We start from the raw sequence: 14154 nt of genomic DNA, 5'->3' as shown, positions 1-14154 counted from the left end.
GTCGCTTTGACACCTTCGTGCCGCTTCGTGCGCTAGCATATAAGGTCTCAATTGTCAGCATTTCTGAATAAGTATCTGGAACTTGGTCTCGTCTCGTGTTCCACGCAATTCATTTCATCTATGCAAATAATTTCTTCCTCATCACTGCGTTCTGAAGGAAAATAATACAACTACCAAGCTTCGCGTCGTCTTTGATGGATCAGCATCTACGACAACTGGTCAGTCGTTGAATGACATTCTAATGTCAGGTCCTGTCATTTAGTCGAAATTCGTCAACATATTACTGCGCTTCTGATCCTATCCAGTTGCTCTCACCGGCGATATTTGCAAAATGTATCGTTGCGTGAAGGTACCTGAGCAGCTGACCAGCAATGCATTTTATGGAGGAATTCGCCAGATGATGAGTTGAAAGTTTTCTGGCTTGATGATCACATATGGAACAAAACCAGCGTCAGTCTTGTCTGAGCGCGCCAGGCATCAGCTTGCCGTAGATACCAGGGACGCATTCCCAGTCGGCGCCGTGTTTATTAAAAAGGTTGTGGCCCAGGAGTAAGGCTAGCAGACATCCGGAACGGCACGCATATACTGTTAAGAATGACTCTACGAGCCCATCTCTCGGACGACATAAAGGCGCTTCGAGCTAAAGGAATGTTTCCGTCAGCAGCCAACAGTCTAGTCTCGTTGTCACCGTTCCTGGATGAAGTTGGGCTGCTACGTGTCAATGGTCGTCTCAAAAACTCAACTTTAAGCTTCGATAGTCGCCATCGAATTATTTTGCCTAAAGGTCATCTAGTAACTAGAGCCATCATAATGCATTTCCATCTACGAAATTTGCACGCTGATCCCCGAGCAGTGCTTGCTTTGGCTCGTTCCCAATATTGACCAATTGGAGGTAGAAAAACTGTAGCCGGTGTAGTTCAGAGATGGCAGATCTACCCAAGGATCGGGTCAATGGCTGTCGGGTCTTTGGAGTGACTGGAGTCGACTTTTGAGGACCGTTCTTTTATAAGACTGAGGCACGAAACAAGGCGCCAGTGAAATGCTACGTTTGTGTGTCTATTTGTTTTGTTACGAAGGATATCTGGTTGGAGTTAGTCAACGTTTTTTATGCACCAGAGGAAAGATGTCAACTCTGGTCTAACAACCCCACAAACTTTCTTGATGCCCGCAATCAGATTCAGGAGTTGAAGCGTCTATTTCTGTCAGATACCTACCAGAACTTCTGTTTGTCAGACTCAATCGAATGGCATTTCATCCCTCCACGAACTTCCACCTTTGGTGGCTTGTGCAATGAAAACAGCAAAGCATCATTTCTACCGATGTGTTGAGTCCTCCGTCCTAACATACGATGAACTTCGCATACTGGTTTGCAACATCGCTGCTGTCATTAGTTCACGCCCTTTAGTTTCGATTTCCGAGCACCCAGCAGACATAGACGTATTGACCCCTGCGCATTTCCTGAACGGTGGTCCTCCTTCATCCTTCAGTGAGCCCAACCTGACAAGACTCAATCTTGATCGTTTGGATGCTTGGCAGTGCGTAAGCTACCTCCAGCAGGTGTTCTGGACTCATTGTGGGGACGAATACTTCAACAGCAGCGAGCAAAATGGAGAACCTCCAAACCTGGCTTGTCTGTTGAGAATCTACGGCCAGTTAAATGGCCACAAGCCGGAATAATCGAACTTATTCGTGGAGGTGATGGCGTTGCACTGGTAGCCGTACTAAAAACTGAATCTGGCGAAATTAGAAGAGCTACAAATAAGCTGTGCTTGCTAAGTCTTCAACGGGGGGAGGATGTTGGGCTCAGCAATCATCTCTTCATTGTAATTGAGCATTTTAAGACAATTTGTAAAGGAAATCACGCTCTCCCTTTAGCGTCCTCTTTTTCTTCCATGCAGCGGCATGCAATTAACTCTTGTTTAGAAGGGATCTAGTGTAAGATTGACTTTTACATGCATACATAGTAGCGAACAGATAAACAATATTTGATAATATTATCACTTGTTTTCATTACTTAAAGGCATTATTAAAGTCAGAATAATACGATTTAACCATATTCAATTATTGTACATTCACAAATGCTTCACTTATTACAAGCTTGACATCAAAATACAACACAAATAAATAAAAAAAAAAATATTCTATTAAAAAAAAATATGTTATTAAAAAAAAAAAATAATAATAATAAAAAAAAATATATATATATATATATATATATATATATATACTAGCTGGCCCGGCAAACGTTGCATTGCCGTATCCATTATTTCTAGGTAAAAAATTGTTGAAAGCTATGTTGTTCAGGTTGGGATACACTCTGATTAATTTATTAATCGGATTTTCATTCAAGCACCTTGTGGTAAACGACATTCTTTGTTTTTTGGTCAGGTGCATGAACAAATAATGCGGATGGTTTGCCAACACGTGAGCATGCCATGTACAATTGACCATGAGAAAAACACGCATTTTCTAGATTGAGGCCACAAATAGTCAAAGATTGGCCCTGTGATATGTTGATCGTCATGGCGAAGGCAAGACGAATCAGGAATTGAATTCGTTTAAACTCAAAGGGCATATCTGCTGGGATCATCGGAATCCTAGAGATAAGAACTTTCTCATCTTTAAATTTTCCTTTGAGTATCAACGCCTGAATCACATTGCTCATCAGTTTTCCTATCACCAAACGCGTTCTATTGCACAGTTTTGGTTGGTTTAAATTTCTAAGCATGATAACTACCGAGCCAACCTTCAGTTGTAAATTGTGCGGTGGTAAACCAGGCGCATCCAAGGAGTTCAAAAATTCAGTTGGATAATTAGTGGCTTCTTCGTTACACAGTCGATAGATTTAAATGAATACAGAGTACCAACTATTTTATTTTGAAATTTAAGATTAAGGTCATCCACATCTTTATTTTTAGCCACCAAAATTGCTAGCACACTTAACCATTTAGTATTTTTGTGGAAAGCAATGATATTCGGAAATACTTTGTTGATAAGCTCATCTTTTAATGAGAAGAAATTGCAAAAATGTTGAGGCAATGAAATCAAACCACTCGATTCGTCAACAGGAATACGGCCATTACCGATATTCAGCAATTACTTCGATAAATCATCAGCAGATAGATCGTTCAACAATGCAACTCTCATATTTACAGACAGTTGAATTTTGGTTACATATCGCCACATATCGTCGGCAGCAGTAGATCTTAGATTTACTGGTAATGTTTGTCGGAAATCGCCAGATAATAAAATCCTTGAACCATTTCTTATTGCCGTTTCACGGGCTGCCTCTCTTTGAGAAGCACGAATTAAGGGTACTAATGCGGCGCGTTTCTCGGGCGATTTCTCGTTCTTCGTCAGAAAATTCACTCGCGATATTCCGTTGCCTAATTGCATCATGGGTCCGCCGGGGAAGATTAAATCTTCTAGGACGCGGCATTTTTATTAATAGTAATACTGAATATGCCCTCGCACAAAACCACGTAAAACAATCGAGAAATATAAATATAAATAATTTACACAAATTTATGTTTGAGACAAACAAATAGGAACACTTTTCACAACTCTCTTTTATATATATATAGAAGATATGTATATGTCGAAGCGCTAGTATTCTCTTGATTAATCTCCATTATGCAGCGAGTTTCGGCGGCAGACAAGTTCTAAACGTAACTGACTTCTTTGCCTCGACCATTTCTTGTGCTCGCCACCGAACCACACTCAGCGACAGCTACAAACGCTGTCGCCCAGCTACAACGGGACATTTCCATGCTAAAAATCATATTCCAGTCACAACACACCAAACGGCTGATGCAATATTCTTATGAAATTACAATAGTTGTGAAATAGCAAACAACTCTTATTTCACATACTGACCACCAAATACTCTCAATAATTTCACTATGCAGGTTGCGCTCTCTGTCATAGAGCATTCTTTGTTCAAGGGCATCGAACACACAGGCTCAACTCACACACGCACAAGTTCGAAGGCACGCATAAAGGGAAATAGAAGCACAATTACAGTGCGCGCCAACAACTTAGTACTACTTACTCTTCGACACGGCCATCCTGACCTTAACACGGCCTCGTGTAATATTATACCAAGCTTTTCCACATCATCAATTTATTTACCAATTATTAAGCATAAGATATAATTTCCGCTTTATCTCATAAATTGATCCATTACAACTATATATCTTTTTACATTTTTTTCTTCTTACAGTTTGTATAAAATCTTATTTCCGATTTTAGTTTTATTCTTAGGTTGACATAAATTTATCTTTCTACTTAGCTCAAATTCTTCATAATTGTTCGCATTATCATAACCTTAGCTCGTTCTACATCAAATTATCTCATGTGCCACACGCTACGATTACAACATTTCACCATCTCTTATTTCATTACTGTCTCTTGCAACAGTGTCTCTTTCATTTGCTTCATTACTGTCTCTTGCAACAGCTTCTCTCTCAATTACTTCATTACTGTCACTTGCAACAGCTTCTCTCTCAATTACTTCATTACTGTCTCTTGCAACAGCTTCTCTCTCAATTACTTCATTACTGTCTCTTGCAACAGCTTCAATTACTTCATTACTGTCTCTTGCAACAGTTTCAATTACTTCATTACTGTCTTTTGCAACAGCTTCACTTTCAATCAATCCATTACTGTCTCTTTCAACAGCTTCACTTTCAATTATATTCAAATCTTCGTCGCAACTTTCCATTTCAATTGGTACATAACCCTCCGGTAACTTCTTTATATCATCATGAGCATACTTGTACTTTCTATTATTCGTCAATGACTTGAGAATGTACCTATCTCCGTCTAACAGTTCAGATATCTGCAACGGCCCTCTAAACTTGGGACTTAATTTCGTCTGATGCCTTTTTTCATTCCTCAACAACACAAAGTCGCCTATTTTATATCTAACTACTTTAGCTTTAGTTTTATCAAATTGCGCTTTATTGTAAGCTCCTGCTGCTGAAATATTTTCCGCTGCCCGTGCTCTTGTTTCTACCAAATCGACCTCATGTATCGTGTCGCACAGTGGGAGCAGCCCCAAAGGACGAGCAACCTTACCAATAAACAATTCTAAAGGACTTGCCTTTGTTACACGACTTACTGTACAATTTAAGGCTAACTGAACCTCTCCTAACGCGTCCTGCCAAGATCGATTGCTAGTCTCAACTGCAGTTAACAGATTTTTCAAGGTGTTCATAGTCCGTTCAACTTGTCCGTTTGCTCTACTTGCTCCCGTCGCAATTAAATGCAAGCATATTTTCTGTTTAGAGCAAAACTCGCTAAACTTTGTGCTGGCGAAACACCTCCCCTGGTCTGCAATTATGCGGTTTGGTACTCCAAACAATGATACAGCTGATGTCACAGCACTTATGCAGCTCTCAGCATCAATCTTGACCGTGTGTGTTAAATAGACAAATTTAGTGAAAGCATCTATTTGGACAATAACATACTCCTTTTGATCAGACTTCCCACTTAGTTTTCCTGTGATGTCTATGTGTATTGTGTGCCATGGTGTGTCAACCTTTGGTATAGGATGAAGTCTAACCTGAGTTTTGCCTGAAGACGACTTTGAAATCTTGCAAGTAATACAGCTTTCGACGAACTTTCGTATATACTTGGACATGTTTTCAAACCAGTAATAGTCATAGGCCTTATCCAACGTCTTCTCCCAGCCTAAATGCATGATTGATTCATGTATCTGATTTATTACAGACCATCTGAACGCTCTTGGGACAATTGGCAAGGATCGAGTTCTACCATTTCTCTGGATTTTACGATATAATATTCCCCCTCTTAACTCATAAGTTTTTATCAAGTCCTCGGGCAAAGAATTCTCTTTCAATTCTTTCACGATATTACTGATATCAGCATCTTTGCGCTGTTCAGCCATTAGCCAATCACTAGATATTTCTGAAAGATCAACTCGCTTTTCCTGGATCTTATAAATATTAGTCGCATTAGTGGATGGGAGATTTCTCGAAAAGAAGTCGGCATGAGCCATCAAACGTGAACGTTTGTAAATATGCCCACCACCTTTGTGCTCTGGGAGATAGGTCACGTTTAGTTCTTGATGCTTTGAGTGAGTTACAATCAGTAAAAACGACGAACTCTCTGCCCGTCAAATAATGTCGAAAATGCTTTATAGCCATGACAACCGCAAGAGTTTCTAGTTCGTAAGAATGGTATCGTGACTCAGCAGGTGAAGTTGCCTTACTGAAAAACTCAACGACATGAGGCTTATTGTTGATTCTATGTAACAGAATGGCTCCGTATCCTAGAGCATTTGCATCTGTATGCAACTCAATTGGGTATTGGGGGTCAAAGATTACTAAGACTGGCTTCTGCGTAAGCAGAGAAACAACTTTTTGTCTTATTTGTTCATGTTCTGGCTTCCAGACAAACTCGTTCTTTTCCGACGTCAAAATATATAATGGCTTCATCAAACACGAAAATCCTTGTATAAATTGCCGAAAATATGATGCCAATCCGATAAATTGTCTTAAGGCCGAAACCGACTTAGGAGGTGGTAGAGCAGTTAGTGCTGAGGTTTTAAGTGGATTCGGGCGTATTTGGCCTGCGCTTACTTCATATCCTAAATATTGAACTGTCGACTTCAAGAAGGAACACTTTTTAATATTGAACGAAAACCCGGCTTTGGTAAGAAGATCCAGAGTGATCTGTAGTCTTTCCAAGGCTTCACTTATCGTTGCACCCACAATTAATACGTCGTCCATATAAACTACAACAAATGTATTTGCAAGTTCTCCAAGTGTTTGCATTACTGTACGCTAAAAGACTGAAGGTGCGTTTTTAAGACCAAACGGCATTGACAAATACTCGTACTGGCCATCAGGGGTGACAAAAGCTGTACACTCGATCGAATCTTCATGCATAGGGATTTGGTAATATCCGCTTGCCATATCTAAACATGTGAAATATTTCGCTCCATGAAGTCTTGCTATCTGATCTGCTATGAGGGGCAAAGGGTATCTATCTGAAACTGTATTAGCATTCAATTCGCGGTAATCGACGCACAGTCGTCTTTTTTGTTTACTAGCATCATAGGACTTGCAAATGGTGAGCAACTTGGTCTGATAACTTTGCATTCCAGTAACTCTCTAATTTTGTCTCATACCAACTCTCTTTCATTTGGACTAAGTCTGTACGGTCTTCTTTGCACAGTTTTTCTAGGGTCTATTAATCTAATTTTCATGTTTCCTGTATTAACTCTCGAAGAAGGAATCCCTTTAATAAAAGATTTTGAATATTTTTCCAATATGGAGGTTAGCGTATCTTTATCTTCGTTAACGAGATCGGTATTCAATTCAACAGATATAGCATCATTTGAGCAACGGTTTACAATTTTAGATCTGATAACTTCAAATTTTCCGGGAGACATAATGATATGAAACCCATTAGACAATATTTCTCGACCAATCACGACATCATGTTTCAAGTTTTCATCCCCCAAAACATGGAATAGTATCTCAATGCAATAATTGTTAATTTTTACATTACTAAGTATTTGCAATGTACTACAAATACTACCATTGCCAATACCCTTTAACATGACTACATTGTTAATTCTTTTATCAACTAACTTAGAACTTATCTTTTCTTTGACCAATGAACATTCCGCCCCAGAGTCGAAAGTTGTTATGAAAATTTGTCCTTGATGAACCATCTCTCCTTTGGGCTCGACGACTTCGCAAAAATGCACTCGTTTCTCCTGATGCGCACCCTTGTCCTTTTCCGTTTTAGGCTTACTGCAGTAGGTTGAAATGTGGCCAGCCTCACCACACTTGTAGCAAGTCACTTTTGATGGTTGATGATGACCAGATGCGCTCTTGCCATTACGCTCTGCAACATGAGAAGGAAAATTAGGCTGCAATCTAGCTCTACACTCAGCGATCTTGTGCCCCATTCTTCCACAGTGATGACACTTTATTATTGACAGTTTCTGCCGCTTCGTATCCAATGGAGCCGAGTCTTCTTGTGGAGCTTTCTTGCGTTTATTGAATGTAAAAGCTTTAAGTTCGGATTGCAACTCATTCCTAGTGCGCAAGCTCGATGTGAAAGTCAATCGCTGCAACCTGGAATCAACGTGAGCCAAGTGAGCAAGCGTCACAGAAATAGCAATCTGTTCTACATCCATCTCACGCCATTTAGCAATGAGTGATGTCATCATGCGACTAGCGTAATTCGAGAGGCATTCTCCGTCGGCCGGGCAATTTGATAACATTGCCAAAAAGGTAGCTGCTGGTGTTTCCACAATGGTAAAGCGCTGAACAAAAAGTTCCTTAAATTCGGCCCAAGTTATGTCAGGATAACATGTTTGTGAAAGCCACTGCGATGCACTGCCATCCAACGCTGCACTCAAGGCCATCACTAACGCACTGCCTTTTATGGGATTTTCCGCCATGATGATATTCACTGTAGCGCACCATGCTGCTGCGTCGGCGCCAGCAACTTCTGCATTGAATTTTGGCAACACTATTTATTATTATTTGTTGTTTCAGCTGCCTTTGATTGCAATGCTTTTACAAGCTCAATTAAATTTTTATTTTGTTGCTCCATTAATATTCGTAGTGGCTCATTCGGAGTGGTAGATAATGAGCCGAATCCCACTTCTGATGTTGAAGCGCTAGTATTCTCTTGATTAATCTCCAATGTGCAGCGAGTTTCGGCGGCAGACAAGTTCTAAACGTCACTGACTTCTTTGCCTCGACCATTTCTCGTGCTCGCCACCGAACCACACTCAGCGACAGCTACAAACGCTGTCGCCCAGCTACAACGGGACATTTCCATGCTAAAAATCATATTCCAGTCACAACACACCAAACGGCTGATGCAATATTCTTATGAAATTACAATAGTTGTGAAATAGCAAACAACTCTTATTTCACATACTGACCACCAAATACTCTCAATAATTTCACTATGCAGGTTGCGCTCATGTGTGACCAAAACAACCACCATACTCTGTCATAGAGCATTCTTTGTTCAAGGGCATCGAACACACAGGCTCGACTCACACACGCACAAGTTCGAAGGCACGCATAAAGGGAAATAGAAGCACAATTACAGTGCGCGCCAACAAATTAGTACCACTTGCTCTTCGACATATATATATATATTTCTAATATATATTGATACACACACACAGATAAAAGAAGCTATCAACGGGCTCGGGGTAGGTCTACGTTTTTCGAAAAACAATTAGCTTACCAGGCAGTCATTCGGGCAAGCAAAAGAGAATGCTTTTTATAGATGTGCGACTCAGCCGAATATGACCCTTGGGGCAGGGCATATAAGACAGTAGTTAAAAGACTATACGCAGGTAAACAGGTGCAGCCGACGTATCGTCTGGAGCTTAAATCAATTGTGGAAACGCTCTTTCCAGAAGGATTAAGCTCGATTCATGCCCCGGAGTCCGAGTCTGCAAATCAGGGCTCAACGAGCACTCAAATTGTTTCAGTTACAGACGAAGAAATCTAAGTAGCTCTCAGAGGTCTTAGAACCAACACAGCTCCAGGGCCGGACGGGATCCCAAATCATGCGCTAAGGCTAGCCCTCGCTTCGCACCCTGGTACGTTCGAATTATTCAACGAATGCTTACTACAAGAGACGTTCCTTACAAAATGGAAGACCCAGAACCTGGTATTGCTACCCAAGGCTGGCAAACCACCAGACGAGCCATCTTCTTACAGACCGAACTGCCTCTGCTCTAGACTGGAGACTGCTATTGTTAGCGTCGGAGGCCTATCACCATCTCAATTTGGATTCCGGAAGGCTCGGTCAACAACAGATGCTCTAGAAAAAGTTGTTGGCCTGCCAACTTTCGCCATCCAAGGCACCAGATGGAGGCACGGGACGAAGCAATACTGTATCATCGCGACCCTGGATGTTAAGAACGCCTTCAACACAGCTAGTTGGGATATGATACTGAATGCGCTGTCACAATATAATATCCATAAATATCTAAAAGAGATAATAAAGAGCTACTTCAGAGGAAGAACACTGGTATACAACACGAGTGAGGGTCTCCAAACTCATACAGTGTCAGCTGGCTTAGTGTTGGGGCCACTCCTATGGAATATCATGTACGACGGCGTACTGCGCTTGAAAGTACCATCAGGTGCGCACACCATTGGCTGTGCTGATGATGTGGCTGTCGTCGCCATAGGCAAGGAGCTTAAAGATACAAAGGATATGTGCAGCGAATGTATCGATCGCATACAAATCTGGTTGACAGGAGCTGGGCTCGAGCTTGCGGCGCACAAGACGGAAGTCGTCCTAGTCAGCAGTCGCAAGAAAGTGGAGACTGCCAATATAAGGATAGGCAGCGTCAGCATTGCGTCAAAGAGGGCGATTAAGTATCTTGGCGTTGACACAAGATTAGACACAAGATTAACTTTCCGCGAGCACTTAGAATATGTGCATAAAAAGGCAGCTGATTCTTGTAGAGCTCTCTCATGAATTATGCTTAGCACGCGGGGACCTAAACAGCAACGATGTCTTCTTCTAATGAGCGTCATTAGGTCTGTCATCCTCTATGCTGCGCCTATATGCCGCTGCGCTTTCAGGACTATCTCCGATGATGCGGCGCTTGTCATAGCCAAAGGGCGGTGGACGCACAAGCTCATAACGGAGCTCGAACCATGGGTGAACCGCAAACGCGGCGAGGTTAACTTCTATATTTTGCAGATCCTCTCGGGTCATGGATGCTTTCGGAGCTATTTGAAGCGTTTTGGTCACGAGGAAACTGACGAGATTGTAAATAAACGAATATAAAAAAAAAACACACACACACAGGAGTTCGAGTTGCGTTATCGTGGAGTGCGGTCGATGTTATTGTGATCCATCGTTGACTATAGCTTGTTCCGAGTTTTTCCCTGCGAAAGTGGAAATATCTGAAGAAATCATGCATGCTGTGGGCGCAACGTACCCAGCGACCTCGAAAGCTACCAAAGACTTACTGCGCAGCGGTTCGTGGAATACCCCGATGGTAGCAAGAAAGGGGGGTAATAGCGTCATTGTTTTTGCGTCAGGGCTTTTCTCTTTCCTTTTCTTTTTCAAGCCCGAAAAGTTTTGTCACTAGGTGTCACACTTGCGCAATTAATAAAAATCAGGTGCATTCACTCTAACAGCTGTTAGTAGTGCTGGCAATTGCAGCGGACAATCAGCTGCTCACTAACTTTGGTGAGTTGCTAAGTCTTAGCAGAGACAGCAACCTAACATCTGGAGTGAAGACGCAGTAACTAAAAGTAGTGCATACTTTCGGGCTCTCTCTGTTGTTAAGCCGAGTTTAAGATACTGCGGTCTCTAAACTCAAATTACATTGTAGCCATTGCCCACTACAGGCTTCACGTCGTTGTAGTCGGAGCAAAAAATGGATGCCAGGATGGAGGACGAGCTGCAAGCTTTCGCGCGCCGTTCCTCGTTGCAGCGATCACCGCAGCAACAACAGAGGGCGCTGCCGCAGCCGTCGACCTTTAATCAGTCCCCAGTGGCTGAGTGCCAGGCACCCAACTCACTAAAAGAAGCGTTAGCCCAAACAGAAGTTATGTTAGAGGGCTTGACTGCCTTATTTGGGAGGGGCTGGCTGGCTGGTCAATCCCCATAAGACGGCCGAAAAGCTCTGCAACCGACCGGTTAAAAACTGCGAGGTGCAGACCATGCCGCTCCAGAATGTAGTGGAGAAAGCGAGCACTAGCGCGATTTCAGGTAGCAATACGCCCAAGCGGTCGAGGGAAGTTGCCACCGATCAGAGGAAAACACCCTCAAAAAAGCTGAGGACCAATAAAGGCGCAGCGAACCCAAAAGAACAAATGGCTCTACGGGCTACAGCTGAAAATTCAAACCAGGCAGGTCGACAGACGAACCAGAACAGCTGGACATGCGTTAAAGGGCGCAAGCCCATCCAAAAACGACCCAGAAGTGACGCAATCGCGATTTCAGGCGTGGATGACTGCAGCTATGCGTACATGCTTCGTCTAGTCAAGACCGACCCAAATCTAAAGCATCTGAGCGGCGACGTTCAAGGCATTAGGAAGACAGCTAAGGGGTACCTTTTGTTGCACCTGAGCAGAAAGCCGGAGCATAGTGCTGAGGCCCTTCACGAACCTGTAGGCAAGGCCTTGGGTGACCGAGCGGTAGTTAAGTGTTTTAACTACCGAATCGGCTCAAATTGAGATTCGTAAGGCTATCAAGTCGCTTCGACCGGCTTTTGGTGGACAGCAAAGAGCTACAGTTGCTCTTCCAATTGGAAAAGCCAAAACTCTGCTCGAGCTGTCCAAAATCAGAATTGGATGGGTTGTACGCCGTATCCGCGCCGTGGATCAGCCTAAACGCTGTTTCAAGTGCCTTGATTACGGTCATATGGCGCCTGTTTCAGGTGTGCAAAAGCATGCACTAAACCACCAAAATGTAGTCTCTGCATCCGGAAAGGTGAAAGACAGACGGACCACTTAGCAGGCAGCTCCAAGTGCCCATCCTACCGCGAGGCTGCTCGTAAAATGAAATGTTAAGGTTCCTTCAGCTTAACTTAATTCATTGTGTTGGTGCCCAAGATCTTCTAGAGCAGATCAGTGAGCCAGTGAGTAGAAGACTGTTGAAGAAGGACATTCGGGCAAGCAAAAGAGAATGCTTTCTAGAGTTGTGCGACTCAGCCAAATATGAGCCTTGGGGCAGGGCATATAAGACAGTAGTTAAAAGACTATACGCAGGTAAACATGTGCAGCCGATGGATCGTCTGGAGCTTAAATCGATTGTGGAAACGCTCTTTCCAGAAAGATTAAGCTCCATTCATGCCCCGGAGTCCGAGTCTGCAAATCAGGGCTCAACGAGCACTCAAATTGTTTTAGCTACAGACGAAGAAATCTTAGTAGCTCTCAGAGGTCTTAGAACCAACACAGCTCCAGGGCCGGACGGGATCCCAAATCGTGCGCCAAAGCTAGCCCTCGCCTGGCACCCTAGTACGTTCGCCGAATTATTCAACGAATACTTACTACAAGAGACGTTCCCTACAAAATGGATGACCCAGAACCTGGTATTGCTACCCAAGGCTGGCAAACCACCAGACGAGCCATCTTCATACAGACCGATCTGACTCTTGGACACCATGGGAAAGGTATTTGAGAAATTGATCTGCTCTAGACTGGAGACTGCTATTGTTAGCGTCGGAGGCCTGCGCTTGGAAGTACCATCAGGTGCGCACACCATTGGCCTTGCTGATGATGTGGCTGTCGTCGCCATAGGCAAGGAGCTTAAAGATACTGAGGGTATGTGCAGTGCAAGTATCAATCGCATGCAAAGCTGGTTGACAGGAGCTGGGCTCGAGCTAGCGGCACCAAAACCGAAGCCGTCCTAGTCAGCAGTCGCAAAAGAGTGGAAACTGCCAATATAAAGATCGGCAGCGTCACCATTGCGTCAAAGAGGGCGATTAAGTATCTTGGCGTTGACACAAGATTAGACACAAGATTAACTTTCCGCGAGCACTTAGAATATGTGCATAAAAAGGCAGCTGATTCTTGTAGAGCTCTCTCATGAATTATGCTTAGCACGCGGGGACCTAAACAGCAACGACGTCTTCTTCTAATGAGCGTCATTAGGTCTGTCATCCTCTATGCTGCGCCAATATGGTCAAGAGCGATGGCAACGCCGAGCTACAGCCGGTACATTTGCGCGATCTACAGACTGAGCGCAATCAGAGTCAGCTGCGCTTTCAGGACTATCTACGATGATGCGGCGCTTGTCATAGCCGGCATGGTGCCACTGGAGTACCTGGTCGCCGAAGCCGTGGAGCGGAATTCGAATGCGCATGCGCGACACAATGCTATCAGGGCGAACAGCATTGCACGATGGCAAAGGAAGTGGAATAGCTCAGCCAAAGGGCGGTGGACGTACCAGCTCATCCCGGAGCTCGAACCATGGGTTAACCGCATACACGGCGAGGTTAACTTCTATCTTACGCAGATCCTCTCGGGATCCATAGATGCTTTCGGAGCTATTTGAAGCGTTTTGGTCACGAGGAAACAGATGAGTGCCCCTGGTGCGGGCGAGGTCATGTGGAAGACGCCAACCACATCCTTTTCGTATGTGGACGGTTCCTGGAGGAGAGGCGTCATCTAG

At 43.4% G+C, this 14154-nt stretch overlaps 1 protein-coding gene and 1 long non-coding RNA gene across 2 annotated transcripts in view; one reads left to right on the top strand and one right to left on the bottom strand.

Annotated features, from left to right (window-relative positions):
• Positions 1–6105: 6105 nt before the first annotated feature.
• LOC149092482 (uncharacterized) lies at positions 6106–8866 on the bottom strand. The gene has a single exon (XM_089265635.1). It carries the CDS (start codon positions 8441–8443, stop codon positions 7151–7153), a length of 1293 nt encoding a protein of 430 aa, XP_089121761.1. The 5' UTR covers positions 8444–8866; the 3' UTR covers positions 6106–7150.
• Positions 8867–10156: 1290 nt separating this feature from the next.
• The window catches only part of LOC149092479 (uncharacterized), a 101628-nt gene continuing 97630 nt past the window's right edge, over positions 10157–14154 (top strand). The window contains exon 1 of the long non-coding RNA XR_016196979.1: positions 10157–10320. This is a non-coding gene — a long non-coding RNA (uncharacterized LOC149092479). The remainder of the gene's footprint in view (positions 10321–14154) is intronic.

The sequence above is a fragment of the Drosophila navojoa genome, chromosome 2 (assembly GCF_054131105.1).
Source record: "Drosophila navojoa isolate 15081-1374.11 chromosome 2, UAZ_NAV_1.0, whole genome shotgun sequence".
In the NCBI taxonomy this organism is placed as follows: domain Eukaryota; kingdom Metazoa; phylum Arthropoda; class Insecta; order Diptera; family Drosophilidae; genus Drosophila; species Drosophila navojoa.
The sequence above is the reverse complement of the archived record's forward strand: the minus strand, read 5'-3'. Positions and strand labels throughout refer to the sequence as shown.

What these genes read in the sequence shown, in the direction of transcription:
- LOC149092482 (XM_089265635.1), bottom strand. Translation starts at nt 8,443, where the DNA reads ATGGCGGAAAATCCCATAAAAGGCAGTGCGTTAGTGATGGCCTTGAGT.